The sequence below is a fragment of the Eptatretus burgeri genome, chromosome 5, assembly GCF_056783735.1.
Source record: "Eptatretus burgeri isolate ZD-2024b chromosome 5, Ebu_testis_v1, whole genome shotgun sequence".
Taxonomy (NCBI): domain Eukaryota; kingdom Metazoa; phylum Chordata; class Myxini; order Myxiniformes; family Myxinidae; genus Eptatretus; species Eptatretus burgeri.
This window is the reverse complement of record NC_140965.1, coordinates 117,276,499-117,295,748: the sequence shown is the minus strand read 5'-3', so window position 1 is coordinate 117,295,748 and position 19,250 is coordinate 117,276,499. Positions and strand designations below refer to the sequence as shown.

Below are 19,250 nucleotides of genomic sequence, written 5' to 3'. Positions count from 1 at the left end.
AGAAAGGGGTGAAAACAGTAACCTCCGATCTTCGATGGCGGAGGTTAACTAGAAGGGCACTCGGTAGAGCGCGTACCTCCGCCAGGTTGAACAGTTTACGTTTAGTTTTCCACAGATAGGCTGGATCTGGATCCGGACCTTAACCAAAATCTAATCTGCTTGTTCTTCTCATCTCACCAACTCATCCACCAAATTTCGTCAGACTCCGTCCATAACATTTTGAGATATCGTGCGATATATAATTCCAGCCCAATCAATCAAAGGTGAAAAATCACTTAAAAAAATATTGGATCCTGATTGTGATCCAGATCTTGACCAAAATTGAATCAATTCTTCCTTGCCACACGTCCAACCTTTCTAACAAGTTTCATCCAAAATCCATCGATAACTTTTTGAGATATCATGCTACGTATCGTTTTTGGTCCCAATCTCTCAAAGGTGCAGAATAATTTTTAAAAGTGGAGTATCAGCATCTTCACCAAAATCTAATAAATTCATCCTTTTCACACACCCATCCTGCCCAACAACTTTCATCAAAATCCGTCCAAAATTTTTGAGATATCCTGCATATAAACAAACAAACAGACAGGGGTGAAAACATAACCTCCGTCCATCACAGATGGCGGAGGTAATAACGCCTGTGTTTCTTGACATGACAGGTGAAATATGCATAGGTAGGTTTGGAGAGTTCATTTCGAGTTTGGCTCTGCTGTCCTCATATAATGTGTTAGGCTCTTTGCTGATATGAAATCCGATTTAATCACTTTGTAATTATTTGAATTGTTTTGTTTGACATCCTTCACATGGACATTTAAGAAGATGCACAATTGTCCAATAATAACTACTTTTTGTTTTTTTTTTCAACATGAGCAAAGAACCCATCCTTTCAGGCAGATTCGTTCTTTCGGTCACTTTTTATTTTACGATGTCTATGATGCATTTTATTACGTTGTATTGCATGCTTCCACCAGGAAGAACTATATGATACACATTTACATATACAAAATTGGAGTGCTTCTCTGACCTTGAATCACAGGAACTATCGATTCCCTTTACTCCATAAAACCTCCCGATGCACCACCCAGAGTACAGCCAACAGTTTTCAACTCATTCCGTCCAGCGATTCAGGAATGCGTAACAGAAATAAGACAAACAAACAAACACACAAACAGAATGATATTGTCGCGTCAGAGGCGTCTGTTAACACAGACCACTCTGAGCTGGGTGAATAAGACCCCCGCAGAGGATAGAAACGCTGTTGGAGTTTCTTGTTACTGTGTTCAATCTTACGACTCTTCCTCAAGGATCACCTAAATGGCAGCCGAACCCGGCGCAGCAACGTGTGCAAGACAAAAGGCAGGAAAACATCTCAAGATTAAAAAACAAAAAAATGGGAGTTGAGGCACGGAAAGCCAAACTTGTGTACTATGGGGAAAAAAATAAAGCCTAACCCCTAATTGTGTTGTTTACCAGACTTGTACACAATGAACAATGGGGAAAGATGAGGGCTTGTGGCCAGCACAAGCTGGTTAAGGCTCCACCTTAATGGTGTGGTCATGCACGTTGCTGCTGCACAGACAAAGTGCGACTCAGGGAGCGATGGAGTTGTGGAAATGGCGATGAAGGAGGCAAGATGAGAGGAATACCTCTTCCTCAGAGGGTGAAGCAAAGAGTGAGATGTTGACGTCAACATGTGCAAAGCTCAACTGCTGAACCAGGCACTTCCATAACCCTCGTGAAATATGAAACCGCCCTCATGCACAGTGAGTCCCTGTAATTGACCGCCCACTGCTTGAGGGTGGGACCATTTCTGGGCCATTCTGGCTTGTGGGGCAGCCCTGAACAAAAGTGTTCCACCTTCCTCCATGGCTCCGCAGCCGACCTCACCGCTATAGCTTACGTGTCTGCCAGCCACTGTTCATGATTATTTCCTTTTTTGAAATTGCATAGTGCTTCTTCTGTACTCACCCAGCCTCACCTTTTACAGGAGGTTTTGCACACCAAATTTACTCTAAAGGGTCTAACAATTTACACTCACTGCCTTCTCAGTGTACGTTTAACAAGACAACTTATCCTGATACAAGACAGAATGTAACCTATGCAATGACATGGTCCAACTATCAATCGACCATCTACCACTTCCATATAACAATATCATAATATAGTTCTTCCACACTTATGATTGTGGTTTTCATGTATAAAATTGCGGAATTGAAAATGTTTATTTTTACTATGAGACAACGTTACGTTTTCACCCCTGTCTGTGTCTCTGACTGAGCAGGATATCTCAAAAGGTTATGGACAGATTCAGATGAGATTTGATGGACATGTTATGCTTCTGACAAGGAGAAAATATTTAGATTTTAGTGAAGATCTGAATGCAAATGCAATAATTTTTAAGTGATTCTTCACCATTGAGAGATGGGGCCAAAAATGATCACCCCAATGTGTACTTCTCAACCTTCCCTTGTTCACCCCCATGCGTACTTCTCAACCTTCCCTTGTTCACCCCCATGCGTACTTCTCCCCCTTCCCGACTCTGCTATGTGTACTACCACTTCACCCCATGTGTACTCCGACTCTGCGGTTGGTGTTTCCCCCTTTTCATACTGCTCTAGCTCTTCCATGAGGTTCGATCAAGTCAACAAAAACATGGCGATTCAGTAAAGGATGCGCACATAATCTCCCACTTTTAACAATTTTTTTTTTTTTCTGGGAGATCTCTGTGATTTCAGCCACTTGTAGTTGGAGCCTCAATTTAATCACAGTCACAATGAATAAATGTACGATGTGACCGCGATCAACAGAAAACATTTAAGCAGGATATGTTTGTCGATGTTACAACAATAATGGCAGCTCTCGGGAAGACAAACGTAGGATATTTTACTTGATCCACATGATTGTAGACTGAACATCTAGCTCAGCGTTTCTCAACCGGGGGCCCTTGGCCCCCCAAGGGGGCCATCGGCCTTCGACCGGGGGGGCCATGAGCGGACACCGAAAAACTGCGATTTACAATGCAGAAGCTTGTAATGTGCAATTAAGGTGACGAGTCTCCGGTCATAGTGTCAAAGTAAAAAGGGTAGATGAGTTTAACCACGATTTTAAAAGAGAAGGCGGAGCCCACAGAGCATTCATAATAAACCAATGTTTACAAAAACGTTAGAATTTTGTTTTTTTTCAATTTTTTTCTCAGATGTCAAAGGTTCGAAAATGGAATGACAGCTCTGTCAAGTTTGGATTGACGAATGTCAGTCGAGATGGCGTGGACTGCGTGCAATGTCTGCATTGCTCGGTCATGATGTCAAATGCGTCACTACGTCCTTCCAAACTTTCAAACCATTGCGACAAGATGCATCCCGGAAGGAAGGGAGATAATATCGACGCTCTGTCTGCGAAACGATCATGATATGACCGTGAAGCGAGACTTCCCAAATTTGGATTCTGGCCAGAAGAAAAACCTGCTCTTCAATCCAGCTACGAAGTGGCATACCGAATTGCGAAGTGCAAGAAGCTGCACACTATTGCTGAGGACCTTATCAAGCCATGTACAGAGAAAATGGTGGAATTGATGATCGGACCAGAGGCGAAAAAGAAGATCCAGCAAGTTTCGCTCTCTAATGACATGATCCGAAGACGGATTGACGACATGGCCACTGATGTGTGCCGTCAAGTTTGCTCCGAAATCAAACAAAGCACGCTCCAGGCTAGCCTTCAATTAGACGAGTCTACCGACACCGCCCTGGAGAGCCAGTTGATCGCCTTCGCTCGCTACGAGAGAAAGGGAAAGATGAAGGAAGAGTTCTTGTTCTGCAATACCCTACCAACCACAATGACAGCGGCAGATGTCAAAGCTATTGTGGACTCTTTTTTTGAAGCAAATGGACTCGGTTGGCAGAATTTCAAGCACATTTGTACTGATGGTGCCCCAGCGACGGTCGGCGTCAGAGGAGGGTTCGTCACGCTCGTGAAGAACGAATGGCCCCATGTAACGTCCTCCCACTGTTCGCTACACCGATACGCTCTTGCGTCAAAGACTCTTCCACCTCGTTTGCTGGAAGTCATGGACGTCGCGGTCAAAGTGATCAACTTCATTTGTGCGAAGGCCAAAAATCATCAGCTCTTCCAACTCCTGGCCAACGAAATGGGAGCGGAACATGTTGGACTTCTGTTCCACACCAAAGTCCGTTGGCTATCGAGGGGGAAATGCCTCTCTCGGCTGTATGAACTCTGGGTTGAGGTGGAAATCTTCCTGTGAGACAACGAAAACAACCTCCATGTCCACTTCGACAATGAAGAGTTTGTCATGATGCTCGCCTACCTGGCCGATATATTCGGCCGACTCAACGAAATGAACCAGTCCTTGCAAGGCCGTGATGTGACAGTCAGTGACGTTCAAGACAAGCTTGCCGGACTGTCTGCTAGAATGGAAGTCTAGCAGGCACGAATCAAGGCCGGGTCTATTGCCTCGTTTCCTTTCTTGGACGAGCACCTGCAGACGCAGAGGATTGAGCTCCCGTCGGCATCAAAGATTGCATCACTAGACATCTCAACAATCTCTCAGCTGAGTTCAAATCGTATTTTGACGATGCACCGTTGGATGTTCCATGGCACAAAGACCCATTTAACGCCAAAATTGAACCTACTGAAGACGAAGCAGAGGAGCTGGCAGAGTTGAAGTTTTCAAAAGCAATGAAGCTGGTCTTCAGTAACAAAGACCACTCCACCTTCTGGTTGTCTGTTCAGGATGCGTATCCACTACTCAGCAAGAAGGCATCCGTAATGCTCATTCAATTCGCCACAACATATCTTTGTGAATCTGAATTTTCTGACCTTGCGACCATGAAAACGAAGTTCAGAAACCGTCTTGACGTTGGGAACGATATTCGCCTTGCTGTGTCCAAGACGGAGCCGGACATAAGAGGCCTCGTCAGACAAGCCCAACAGCAAGTGTCTCATTGATTGTATTGCTTAGAAAAATGTTTACTTTGATTTATCTTTTAAGACTGAGTAAATAAATTTCATAAAACTAAATCTGCATCTTTTATTGAAAGGCAGGGGACCACGAATGTTAAGCGACTCAGTAGGGGGGCCATGGGCCATCAAAGGTTGAGAAACGCTGATCTCGCTTATCATCTTATCCAAATGAACAGTGTGCTCTACACCTCATAGAATCGGGGCCAGTACGTGACCAAAATGTACCCTTCAAGTGATACGAGAATCAAATAAAACACCGGTAATAAAACACTGGTGCTTGGAATGAAATGTTGAGCCGATCACAAAATTAGCGTCACCTGGCAAAGGCCTGGTTTTAAATGGCTGTTCTTTTTATGTGCTATGGAAGGGTGTCACGTGATTATGGTTGGCAAAGGAACAGTATGCCTGGTGTTGGCTTAATGGTTATGGTGGTGGGCTTGGGATCCTTTGGTCCTGAGTTCAAATCCTGCACAGCTGTTCAATTAATACCAAGTGGGGTTGACTCAGCCTGTCATCCTTCCGAAGTTGGGAAAATGAGTACCAGCTTGTTGGGATGATGGAACCATGTGAGTATTTTGCGTCAGAGTGGTGACCCATGCAGGATTGATTGTGCCCAATAGTTGCGTCAGAGTGGTGACCCGTCCAGTATTGATTGTCCCAAATAGTTGTGTCAGAGTGGTGACCCATCCAGAATTGATTATACCCAATATTTGTCAGAGTGGTGACCCATCCAGGATTGTGTCCAATAGTTACGTCAGAGTGGTGACCCATCCAGAATTGATTGTACCCAATAGTTATGTCGGAGTGGTGATCCATCCAGGATTGTGCCCAATAGTCCAGGAGACTGCTTAGGAAGCACCAACACTTTGCACAGAGTATGGTCCCAATGGATTTGGATATGGAAAGGACTAGACAAATGCTGTTGAGAGCCACGTGACCATTGCTAGCCATGTGACAGATGACGAGGAACTTCCCTCCCATGGATGAGATCAATTGAAGTGGAGACCTCCCTTCTTGCAACAAGTGTTGGTGCCTCGACTTTCACAAATGGATTCATTGACTCCATGCTCAAACCATTTGTTTTTCTTGTCTAATATCCCTAAATCTTTGGTGCTAAAGGTATGGCCTTTAGCCAGGTATGGCCTTTAGACTGCAGTAGTTAAGAATACACCGCAGAGTCCGACCACTTCCTACCTGTGTGTTATGTATCGAAGAAGGACCGACAGAAATCACAATCACTGGGAAATATTCCAACACATCACAGTTTAGAAATGGAAACTGATAACTTTGCAAACAGTCTTCTTGTATGGAAACTTGGTTGACTTGCGAGAACCTCAGACTTAACTGATGTATCGATCGATGAGGGTATTGGACTACCAGAGTTCCCCGCATCCTGTGCAAGACTTTCTGATAAACAGAAAGCCAACAAGGTTGGTACCTGCCACTTATTCCTAAATCACCAAACAATCCTGCCATATTCAGAGGAAATTGCTCATCTCTGTAAAGACACCACATGTCCTGGATCATCAGCGGATGATCATCACTGGGGATCAAGCTACACATCAACCAGCCACAGTTCTTCGATAGAAGTACAGTGACATCTTTGGAAAGGTAGTAATCCTCGGTGGATTTCATCAAGCACACAAATATGTCAAGGCCATTCGCAAAATCATCCAAAACAGTGGTGCCGAGGAACTGATTGTGTCAGCAGGACTCTGTGCAAAAAATCATGGTTGAGAGAGGGGGCCATTTTCAAACTCTTCATGCCATTCTAGTACTCAGTGAGGCATTCACCCACTTACACTGGCAGACATTCAAGAAGTGGGCAGAACAGAATGATAACTTCACTTGGAAAAACAGCATCTCACAAGTTATCGAAGAAGTGGTTGACAGTGACATTTGTGGAGCTGAAGAAATTCAGCTGATCCTAGATATTGCGCAACAGCTAACAGATCGGCATAGTTCTCTTGATCAGTTCAAACGGTGGGCTTGGCATCCTCGGATCCTGAGTTCAAATACCACCCTCCTGTTGAATTAATACCAGGTGGGGTTGATTCTGCCTGTTATCCTTCTGAGGTCAGTGAAATGAATACCAGTGGACTGGTGGAGGGGCACAGCATCAGTGGCACAGCCACATGCTCAGCCAATGATGCTGCCTACAACTGCGTGCTGCATACAAAGGGGGAGGAGGAGGAGGAGGAGGAGGAGGAGGAGGAGGAGGAGGAGGAGGAGGAGGAGGAGGAGGAGGAGGAGGTGGTACTCAAACAAGTTGAAAAACTTAAATTTCATCGGTGTCAAATGATGTGCATTTCCTCAAATCAGGATCTGCGTCAAGGTACAGGTACATCATAATGACACCGATTATATCTTCGGGAGGTTTGCGTGTAAACAACACACTTAATTGTACATCACGGTATATGAAACAATTGTTTCATCACCCTCGGTGATCTGGTCTACTTATTGGTCAGCTTTAAGTCGTTTGTCTTCCTAACAAACTCCTGGCTCTTCCGCACATGAAACTATAACCTTCAAGTATCTTGCCGGACTACAGGTGAAGACACTCCCACCTGAGTTGCCATTCCCTTAACTCAGGTAACTTTATTGGAATGTTTGGCAACATTTCCTTTCTAAATAAGGCAAGCAGTGGAGAAAGATGTTGCGAACGGTAGGTTTTAGTTTATGCAGTGAAAACACACGAGTCGGTATAAGTTCTCTGCAGTTTTCATGATATCGGTCATAAAACCATTTTTCAACTGGTAATGATGTCTCAAGAGTGAATTGATGAAACCATGATGTTTTTGGAAACCTGCTTGAGCCTCTATTGCCCTCTGCTGGTTTACAGAATCCACCTGCAGGCTGCAGTCATTTACATTTTATGGTAAATGTTCGGAGGCCTCAGCTTTGCATAGGTTCTTCTTTTTTGGGTGTGTGTGGGTGGAGTGGAGGGTAGAGGGGCGGATGATACATTTTGACATATTTCATGTTCCAGTTGAAATTACATCAAGCTACGTATTTTTGAAGATGTTAAAACCAAAGTGATCACTGGGATCATCCAAAATGATGAGCTTAACGATGAAATGTTTTAACATTAGGGGAGAATTACAGGCTTGCAAATTATTTGAGACAACCCACAATCTACTGCTGCAAGTGAGATTATTTAACGACAGAAGAAGTCCTGACGGTATATGAGAGCCACCATTTTAAATGGGTGTAGAAGACGCGAGGCCCTGCACTGCGAGATTACCACATTGCCACAGATATCGCCCGGAATGGACTGCCATGAGATTCTGCCTCAAACGAGCCTCAGGTACATGATGACACGGCAATCGGTCAGGCAGGCACTCGCGCAAGGAGCTAAATCAAGGTGTAACACACGAAGTTAGACTCCACGGAGCATCGCAGCTTCACAACTGCTCACTGTAAGGCAAAGAGGACTGATAATTTGCCGGGTGGGTGACCCGCAGGCCTACTCCGATCGACCCCACATTGACAGTGTGTGTTGGGCAGAATGCTTAAAGGACGGGCAGTGACATTGAAAAAAATGAACACAGGCAGAAACCAACCGATAGTCCTTAGTACGGATAATGTCGCGGAATGAAGTGACGGGAAAATAAATGCAGCATTGTGGACACTTGGCGTTAGTTTGCACGAGGTTATCTTCTTTATGTCATCCTTAACCACATGCTTTGCCTAACTATTACCATTATCTCCAACAGGCTGATACGACTTGCACAGTGCTGAATTCTGAACACAGGCGTCGCCAACACTCCATCCCCACCAAGATTATTCAACGTGGCTTCAGATGAAAGGCCACGAGGCAGCCGGCAGGGTGATTATCCTTGCATTGCCTGGCATTTCCTGATGGCGTACACTGGGTATTACCCTTGCTAATGTAGTGCAACGTGCCAAATCTGACAGCTTCCCGACCTTGTGGGCACTGGCAGCTCGAGTCAAAGCAAAGTGCGGTGTCAGTTGTCACGAAGAGGTGTGACGTGTGGCAGCCTTATTTTCCTCAAGACCCATTCTTATGCTTCAACCCAGCTTATGGTAAGCCATGCACTTTTGGTGGTTGCACCGATTGCAGTTAATTTTGTTGGAGCCATTATGTTTTTCGTTTAAGTCTATGGTATTGCCCTATTCCATCAATCAATGGTCTCGACGTTTAGAGTGCAAAAAGTCAAGAGTAAGACTCTTTGGCCAACTGGAAAAGTTGTCCCCTTCGCCACTTACGTACTTGCATGCACCCACTCATCCAAATTATTTTCATTCAAACAGATCTACTGGCTATACAAGTGAAACAAAAGGAACAGAAATAATTGGTGATGCTAATAATCAGTCTCAATAATAATCACAAACCAGATTAAATGAGATGTACACAAATGGAAGCAATGTTATAACAACAGTGACCAAAATGAAACATGTCAAGCATTACACGTCACTCATGTAAAGAAACACAAAAACGCGAAAGATGACATTCCCAGACAGACAGACAGACAATCGGATGAATCCAATCGGAGGACATCGTGATATGACTCGGCAAATAATTCCAAGAGATGAGTACAGGAAAGCCAGAAAATTGACAAATTGATTAACCAGGAGCGCCTTTGCTACACTCCGGTCTGCCAATCTCCCTGGTTGCATTATTCTGTTCATTTACAATACATTTAGAGAAATTACTGGCATGTGGTAGAGCACGGCTTATATTATGGAGCAGAAAAGCAACTAGTTTAACAACGCAAACCCATGATGAGAGTTAACGATGGATTATGAGGTCAGAATAAAGGAATCAGTTGCACCTGAGCACTTAATGAGACTTTTGGTCGTCGTTTTTCCTCTCTGTGGTGTTGGCTGAGGCCACTTTTCCGTAGCCGTGTCTGTCACAGATTAAGAACCATTTGAATGGCACAACCTGTTTTTGTAGAAAGATATGCTTTGCATCAACCGACAACAATGGAAGCAGCCTCAGAAATGGCCTCAAAAGAAGAATGGGGATGGGGTGAGGGAAGGGACAACCATAAGAAATGCTTAAATATACAAGTGTGATCAATGAATTGTACTGGATGTGATGAACAGCAAGCATATGTTCAAAAAATCCGTATGTATTGCCTGCATGATTGATGACTCAATGGAGCTATCGCGATCCTAGCGTACACAAATAAATTTTGTAATAACTGACACTCTTGCCAGCAGTGTTGGAATCAGCTATCCTCCCTGGCAAAAGCAAATTAAGTAACCTGCTGATGTCCCACAATCGCACAATAAACTGGATCTGTGAGACTAAACATGAGGTGAAAAACCAAGCCAATGGGACTCTGGCCTCCTGCAGCCACACTCCAGGACTCACCGAGTTAACTCCCAGGGGTTTGTCAGCACGCCCTCCTTTGGCCAACTGGGGAAGCCCTTTCAGCCAAAGCTATTCATGTGCAAGCCAAAGCTAGATTTCTTCCCACAGAAACAGCTTATAAAAATCATGGTATGGATTTTCACAGGATAGTAAACTTGGAGAAGTTGTTGAAATACGATTACGTCGCTCAACATGCAATGCAACATGCAACACAGTTGATGAGGTCTGTGGGAACTGCCACCCTGATGTTATGGGAGCCGATTGAATGTCCAGAGCCATTGACGGAAAGAATGGCAACCGGGAAATGTTTGTCGGTCTGTGTATGCCTGGTGTTTGCTGAATGGTTAGTGTGGTAGGCTTGGGATCCTAGGGTCCTGAATGCAAATCCTTCTCATCCGTTTAATTAATACCAGGCGGGGTTAACTCTGCTTATCATCCTTCCGAGGTTGGCAAAATGAGTACCAGCTTTCTGGGATGATTGAGCCATTTGAGTATCCTGCGTCGCAGTGACATGTCCAGGATTGTGCCCAATACCCCAGGAGACTACTTAGGCAGCACTGCCGCTCCGTACAGAGTATGGTCTCAATGGATGGATGTTAGGTCTGTCTGGCTTTCAACCTCAAGATTTTTGGAACCCATTTTCAATCCAAAAACATTGATGGGCCATCCTGGAACAGCAACATGCCTCTGAATTTGGTGGCCAAAAGGGACAAATCAACCTTCAACTAAAATCACCATGGCTGAGGGAGGATATGCCACAGAGGAGGTGCTTGCGGCATGCCTGAGCGATTTAAAAATGGCATGGCGCAGGTCATGCAGAAATTAGATGGTATGAACACCATCATGACAATGGTCTCGCAAGAAATGAAGCGAATAACCATGACACGAGTAAAGCTGAAAAAAAATCTACACCATATTTTGCAGATAGGCAGATGATGCTCAAACCAATAAAATGGATGCCCTGACAGTACTAAAAAGCCATGAGAAAACAAAGACTTGTTCCACAATCTTCTGGCAAAAACACCAATGAATGCTGTTAATGAGGTACGTGGCATGATTATGCAGCTGAGATTCACAGAAGGTCATGTGAAATCCATAAATCTGGTCAACGCGGATCAATTTCCTGGAAAACACCAACAAAATGCCTCAGAGGAACAGCGCAACACACAATATTATGATGTCAGGTTTCTTAAATGAATGACCAGAATGCTGTTCTAGAAGCGATACAGGCAAGGAATAAATCAAAGGAAAGTCAGCCTACATCCATACAGATCTCCCTCCAAAGCTCAAATCACTGTGATTGGAGCTTGAGAAATATCGCCAACGCCTTATGAAGATATCACAGAAATTCTACAAGAATACACCTGATATGTACGACATTGATTTTGGAACAGTGGGAGAAAGGCCGACCTCAAACATCATGGTCAAAATACATGGATGAGCCAGTATATACCGACCAAAATTCATAAAATAACAAATTCCGACATTTGTTTTCTAATGAATGGAGAAACATCAACACAAGAGCAGGAGATATCTTAATCAGAATCATTATTATTATTATTATTGTTATTATTATTATTAACACCAGAAACACCGACACATTTACGGTATATAGAGAATTTGCATCGTCATTCCCACTCCTCCCTGAATGACTGTTCTTTAACACCTATATCCTTCTCAGGAACACCCCAAGCACAACCACAAAATTTCAACTCATTCCATCCAGCAGTTAAGGTGTACATACAAGTTCAACACATATGCAAATACAACCACAAATGCACAAGCTGAATTATATATCGTTTGATTACTTCATGCAACCTTTTCAGTATAGTCCTTTGTACGATTGAAATGAGTTTGTATTTTTTATCTGTGTGCCAAATGTTTTCTGCAACTTCTACTTTTCAGTCAAATTGAATCATAATATTTTGATAAAGTTGTTCTCAATGTAAAAACTGTATGGGAACAGAAATAATGATCAGGTCACAGATAAGATTCCATGCATTTGATTTTCATTTTATTTGTTACTGGAAATGAGAAATGAGATCAAGACAGAAATATATTTTCTAATACTGGATATGATTCTCAACATTATCATACTAAACAGTTTGTACTTCTGTTGAATATAATGAGGATGATGAATTTAAATTTTCTAGTACCGTTCTGTGTACATTTTATTGCAAGAAGCCTTTTAAAAAAATTTGACCCAATTGTAGATTTCATTAATCTCCTGAATTTTCAATTTGATGTGAGGGTTTTTCTGAGATGTGGCTTAAAAAACACAGTCGGCCTACTTTACCATATGTATTTGGATATTCATACTTATGTAAGAATATATGTGGGAAGTGTGGTGGTGGTGTTTCAATGAACATTCGTAATGCCTTTTCTTGTATTCATCATGAAGAGAGTTTTGAATGGCACATTGTGCGATTCTTTGTCCACTGAAATAAATCAGGAAAAATGGTTAAAATAGTGTTGTTGGTCTAATCTACAAACCTCCCTGTGTAAATTCTGACGTTTTTGACAGTACTAAAAATAAATCATTGGATATTATGGGTGATTTGAAGAGTGATTTTCTTTAATGTGACACAAATATCTCATGCAAAAGTTTTATAAATTTATTATCGAGTAATTTCTATCTCTCGTTGATAAATAGACCTACTTGTATTATTACATCAGCAGCTACTTTGATTGGCAATATATGAACTAATCAATAGCTTTGCCAACTATGAGTGAGCAATTTGATTGTGACTTTACAGATCATTTACCTGATTTTTCAGATTACCTCATTGAGCTATAGTTCTCGACTAAACCAGGGGAGTGATACTTTTACTCCTTCAAAATATACGTATTAATTTTGATTGGATTGGACATTTGAAGAGTAAGTTGGAACAAGCTAACTGTAATGAGATATTACTTTCTGAAGAACCCAATGAAGCATACAACTTGCTTGAACCAAGATTCCATGCACTATATGATATTAATTTTCCATTTTGTAAAGTCACAAATAAAACTAAATGAAAAAAATTAAACTAAAACTATGGATGACTGATGGAATGTTGCAATTGATTAAGTATAAAAATAGACTTTACAAACAATTTTTGCACAAACTATCCAGTTTAAATGAGATATATTAATAGAAACAATTTACAAATAGGCTTCAATGATTAAAGTACCAAGAGTTAATTAATTTGAAAATGTAATTTTTCAATATCAATCTCATATTATGGGTATTTGATCTGTAAAAGTATTTGATAAATAACAAAGAAAAGTAAATTCTTCCAATGTTAAAATAAATTGTAATGGTGAGATGGAGAGATAACTTGGAAATTTTAATTATTTCATTACAGAAATAGGTCCATCATTAGATGGGGGAATTTCACTTGTCGAATGACCTATGAGGTCCATTATCAGAAGTAGGTTATCATCTCAATTTTAATCATTATCTTGACAATGATTATTTGAAATCTTTCTATTTCTATGCTGCAACAGAGATAGAGATTTGTGATATTTTCAAGTGTTTTAAGAATCTCATATATTATTTTCGAGTTTGTGGTGTCGTGTCACGCTATCTCCGACTTTGTTCTGCGCTCGAAAAACGTGATATTCGGCTTACATTATCTCAAAGACCATATGAGGTGCATGGTACAAAAAAAGTAAATAAAATGGTTCTGAAACAGTGAAATCGTATTCCACTTACTGCATTAAAGTAAAATTACTACTGATACTCTGCATCAGTTCCTTTCTCAAACACACCCACCCCAGCATGTTGCGCAGAGCGCGGGTTATGCTAGTAATATTAGTAAGTGCTGTTAGACCCCACTATTTGCAGTTGATAAAATGTGACCAGCTTCTACATTCACGGCCCTGTGCTTCACATATTTGTGGGGGGGGGGGGTTGAGTTTTTGCAATCTTTCACGGGTGTATTCGCATTTATTTTTCAGGTTTTGCATTTTTTCGTGGACGTATTCATTTTTGTTTTTGTTTTTTCACGATTTTTTGTGACCCATGAGATGAGATGAGAATTTTATTGGATTAGATGAGTTCAGCCCCAGGGTAATCAAATCTGTTATGGCTAAAATTAGTGGACCATTTTGCTACATTATTAATTTATCTTTAAATAAGGGAATAATTCCAGATATTAGAATTAGCAAAAGTTACACCACTTTCAAAAGTGGTGATAAATATGAGAAGGCTCATTATAGGCCCATTTCATCACTTTCTTTTCTCAAAATATTTGAATGAGTGGTGTATTTAAGAACGTTAAATTCCAAGATACTAGTAGAGTACCCACCCTACAGGTGATCTTCCAAGCAAGTAACATATTCTTCTGATGCATACCTTTATTTGGGCGGTGTATAGGCAACTGACAGCTATGTATGGGCAAAAAACCCTGGGTCATGTGCAAGAAGCAAAGCATACCTACTGTTTATTCTTCAAAGCACCTCACTGCACTGGAAAATGTGGGGACAGGAATACTAATGATGGAGACTTGTAATATTCTCCCCGACCTGGAGGTGGTGCGACACGATACAAATTTACATAGAGAATTTAATTTGCGTCCCCCACCACCCCTCACACCACCAAGACCACCGGATAAGATAAAAACAACCACATTATACACTAATTGGGGTCATGCTGATCCTATGTAGCAAGTCTGGATGGAATCAGCCCAGAACTATGGGAGGAGTAGCACTACAAACAAACACACAAACACTGGTCGGTGAATTGCAGGAAGGATTCTTTGTAGTTAAGTATGACATTCTATGTAAATATCAGGAGGTGTAATGGTCTTTAGAATTAATTTATGAATGTGATTCAAAACCTCCCTTAGAGGGGCTGTTTTGCAACCAATGACTTTCATAATGAAAGTGTGAAGATGGATGGAGCTGAGATTGGAAATCACCCAGTTGGTGGAGTTTCGTCTGGAGCGGTCTGTGCCATGGTGCCATTTCTGACGTACATGAGATTTTATGAGGAGCAGTTTCTCTTAAAGCCACCTGGACCTCAAACATCCAAGACCTCCGCTCCAACCTAATAGATCTTTCAATCCATGCCACTGCTGATAATCTGGAGATCATCTGTTTAACAGAATCCTTCCTCCCATAGGATGTTCCTCAATCATTTATCTCTTGTGGCTATTGTCTCCTCCGATTTGAAAGTTCCTCCAAGCCTATCCCCCATGCATTGCATTCCTCGAAGCCTGTCCTTCAATGTACTGCAGTTAGAGAGGAGGGTGGTGGGCTCTTGATCGAGGAGTCTGAAGTGAAGACCTGCTGGGCCAGTTACTTTTAGCAGTTGCACCAGGCTGACCCACCAGTTGTTGAGTAGGATGTCAGGGGTGTTACTAATCCTATTGCTGACCCTCCAATCAATTGCGAACCATCTTTATTTGTGAAAACATGGGTTGCGGTGAACCGGTTGAAATGGGGTAAAGCTCCTGGAATATGTGGCATCCATGCCAAACTTCTCAAAACTGGTGGAAATGCTGCACTCATATCATTGCATGCAGTTCTCTGCTCTGTTTGGAACACAGGCATAATCCCAACTGACTGAAAGAGGGGTCTTGCTGTGCCTCTCTGGAAAGGGAAGGATGATTGCCAGGACTGCAACAACTACCGAGGGGTGACACTGCTCTCAGTGCTGGGCAAGGTCTTTGCTCGGATAATTCTTGATAGGGTTCGCCACCATCTGCTTGAGCACCATTGCTCCCGGGCAGTCAGGCTTTACATCAAAGAGGTCAACGATTGACCGTATCCATGCTTTTCGGGTCCTCACCAAATGCAGACAAGAGTTTCAGCAGGGGCTGCTTGCAGCCCATGTTAATCTCTGCAAAGCTTTCGATTCAGTGAATCGGGATGCCCTCGGGAGGATTCGCGTTCTTTGTGGGGTGCCACCAAAACTGATCAATCTGATGTCTGAACTATACTCTGGTACTCAGAGTGCTGTGAGGTTCCATCTCTGACTTATTTCAAGTTGTGACTGGAGTTTGTCAGTGGTGTGCACTGACCCTCACACTTTTCAGCACTTGTATGGACTGGATTCTGTGGAAGATGTCAGAGAGATCAAGCTGCGGTGCATCGTTTGGAAATTTCAAGATCTCTGACTTTCATTTCGCAGATGATGCAGGCATCTTTCCGGAGACTCTGGATATCCTTTTGGGGGCCCTCGAGGTGCTCGAATGACGTTGTGTAGCCACTGGGATTACGGGTTTCCAGGGCCAAAACTAATATCCAGGCTTTCAATGGCATCTTGGATGCTGCTATCTTGTCTGTACCTGTTTGTGGTGTGGATGTTGAGGTCATGGATAGAGTCATTAACTTTGGCAGTGACATTCATGTCTGTGCTGGCTGTGAGCTAAAGGTCAAAAGATGTCTGTGTCGGGCCTCGGGAGTCATGGATTCACTGGGTGTGGTGCTTTCGGGAATCTATTCAGGAGGAAGAAATTCCGAGTCGTCAGGTCCTTGGTGATTCCAGTCTTGCTCTACTGATGTGAGACTTGGACTCGAACCAGGGACCTGAGACGGAGACTTCATTCCTTTGGTATCAGATCTATTCATAGAATCCATGAGACTGACTCAACCTGTGAATTTTCCAAACCGGATTTCTCCCAATGACAAATCCTACCTTCTGGACTTGTTGATGTTAAACTTCCCCACAAATGTCTCCTGCTCTTCCTCTGCTCCAATTGGTTAATGTGATCATATTCATGTGAAAGTCAACAACTCTCTCAGAGCTGGTATTCCAAGAGAGCTGCCATAGCACTGGTGAGTCTGGTAGTTCACTCAGGTAGATGGGCAGGGACTGAAAGCAGCCATCTCACTTCAGGACTGGTCTCCTGTTACTCAGCCTTGGAATTCTTCCACAGAAACCTGCTCCCTCTCTTATGTTCAGATCCATCCCATCTCATATTCAGTTAACTTACCCTTCTTCCTGCCCATGGTACATTGAATCCTGTGGTGAAGCAGTTCTTCTGAACCAACTTGCCTTCTTTTCCTGGAAAGCAACCCCGATCGAAGGCAATCTCAGATTATTCCACAAAGTCCGCAACAAGTGTTTGTCCACTCTCAGGAGAGCCATGAAACAATATCTGTGCAACCTTAAGAATGATCGTTCAAACTTGTCTCCTTCCTCTAAAATCTGGTACAATCTTAAGTATGTCCCTGGAGTAAGCTCCCCCTCCAATGCCCACCTTCTCTTCAGACTCCACATCACAGCCGACTCTGCTCGTGAGAAGGCTGAACGCTTCAATTGTGTTTGGTTCCACATCTTGTGACCCAACCTCGAGCTCTCTGTTACCATCCAACCCAGCCATACTGGACTGCTCATGGGCCCTGCATCATTTTCAACTGAGAAGGTGGAGAGGTTTCTGGCAACCCTTGATTCTGTGCAACTGGACTGGATGAAATGAGTTAATGTGTCCAAACAACCTCTTCTGCTGTTCTTGCAAATACTCTACGTTCCTTTCACCCCAGCGTTTGTCCTACGTCATCTTCCATCTGTTTGGAAGTCCGCCAACATTAGTACATTACATAGAAGGTGCAAAAAAACAATCCCCTGAACTGCAGACTGATAAGCTTACTTCCAATCATCATCAAAGTCATGGAATCCATTATCACAAGTGATATTAAATATTTACTTTTCTCTGAAAGCCTCATCTCAGATCATGAATTTGGATTCAGACCAGGTCTCTCTACCTTTAACATGCTGTTCCTTCTCTACCAGCAATGGATGGAGGCCCTCAATGCCAGACGTGAGATTATGGCCATCTTGCTAGATATATCTCAATCTTTCAATAGTCTGGCACTGCACCTTGCTTTCTGAACTCTTTCTATGATTCTATGGCATCCAAAGCAAACTCCACACATGGCTTACTGACTTCCTCTACTCTTATCGCCAACATGTGGCCCTAATCGGAATACTTTAATCTCCTCTCCTTGTCAAGGCTGGAGTGAACCAATGCAGTAGATTGGGGCCAGTATTGTTCCTTATCTTCATCTGACTATCTGCAAAATCCCCTTCATCCATTAGCTGATAACTCCACCCTCTGCCATGTCCTTCAGGCAGGCAGGCTGCAGCCTCTTCCCTCTCTCTTCAAACCCTGATAAAATCACGAGCTGATCAAGCACTTGGAAAACGTCTTTCAATCCTGATAAGTCTCACACTCACCCACACAGCCAAATTGGTTGGCTATTGACTTCAATGATTCTGTTTGAGGGTGTCATTAATTTGCACTTTTCGTTGATTTTCAATCCCCATTTCTTGCAAGCACTGTCCAGTTCCTTTGTGGCAAGCTCTGCCCATCAAAGACCACAGATACTGGAGTTGTGTCATCTACGTACCGGATATCTTCTGAGAAGGTGTCAGTGAGGTGAAGATTCGGAGAAAATTTTTTAACTCTTTCATGACGAATATATTGAACTGTCATCAACAGAATGCAATCCTGTCTTATGTCAACATTCACTTTGAACCACTGTGTTCATTGCTGTTTTGATGATTGAAATTATTTTTGGATGCATGCCAACTGCACCCATTGTTTTCCATTGTGCTTCTCTCCAGACAATGTCAAAAGCTGCCTGGAAGTCTACGATGTTGAAATGGAGAGGGACTCCTTGCTGTTTGGCTTTTTCAATGGTTTGACTGATGATGAATATTGTGTCTAGTGAGCCTCTGCTTGGTCTGAAATCAAACTGACTGTCACTAAGGGTCTCTTCTACGACTGTGCCAATTCGATTCAAAATAATTTTGTAAAACACTTTGCCTGGTACAGACAGGAGTGAAATCGCTCTGTAATTGGCAGGTGTATGCTCGTCTCCTTTCTTGTGAATTGGGGTCACAAGCATTTTTAACCAATCAGACCTTTTCAGTCCAACCGATTTCATTGAAGAGTTTGGTTAATATTTGGACCATATTCAATCCGCTTGTCTTGAG

At 42.7% G+C, this 19,250-nt stretch overlaps 2 protein-coding genes across 13 annotated transcripts in view; one reads left to right on the top strand and one right to left on the bottom strand.

Annotated features, from left to right (window-relative positions):
• Positions 1 to 19,250, bottom strand: part of LOC147027227 (pro-neuregulin-1, membrane-bound isoform-like) — a 1,384,261-nt gene that overhangs the window by 944,514 nt on the left and 420,497 nt on the right. The gene's annotated exons all lie outside the window — the stretch shown is intronic.
• Positions 1 to 19,250, top strand: part of LOC147027228 (uncharacterized) — a 56,576-nt gene that overhangs the window by 12,189 nt on the left and 25,137 nt on the right. Inside the window, exons 1-3 of one of the 4 annotated variants that reach the window (XR_015058743.1) lie at positions 7,945 to 8,284; positions 8,694 to 8,806; positions 8,896 to 9,024. Coding sequence is in view for 2 of the 4 variants with exons in the window: in XM_085883475.1 (XP_085739601.1) it covers positions 8,780 to 8,806; positions 8,922 to 9,024 (130 nt within the window). In the remaining 2 variants the exon portion in view is untranslated. Of the gene's footprint in view, positions 1 to 7,944; positions 8,285 to 8,693; positions 8,807 to 8,895; positions 9,025 to 19,250 lie in introns of those variants that run through there. The other 3 variants (XM_085883476.1, XR_015058742.1, XM_085883475.1) reach the window with 3 other exon arrangements.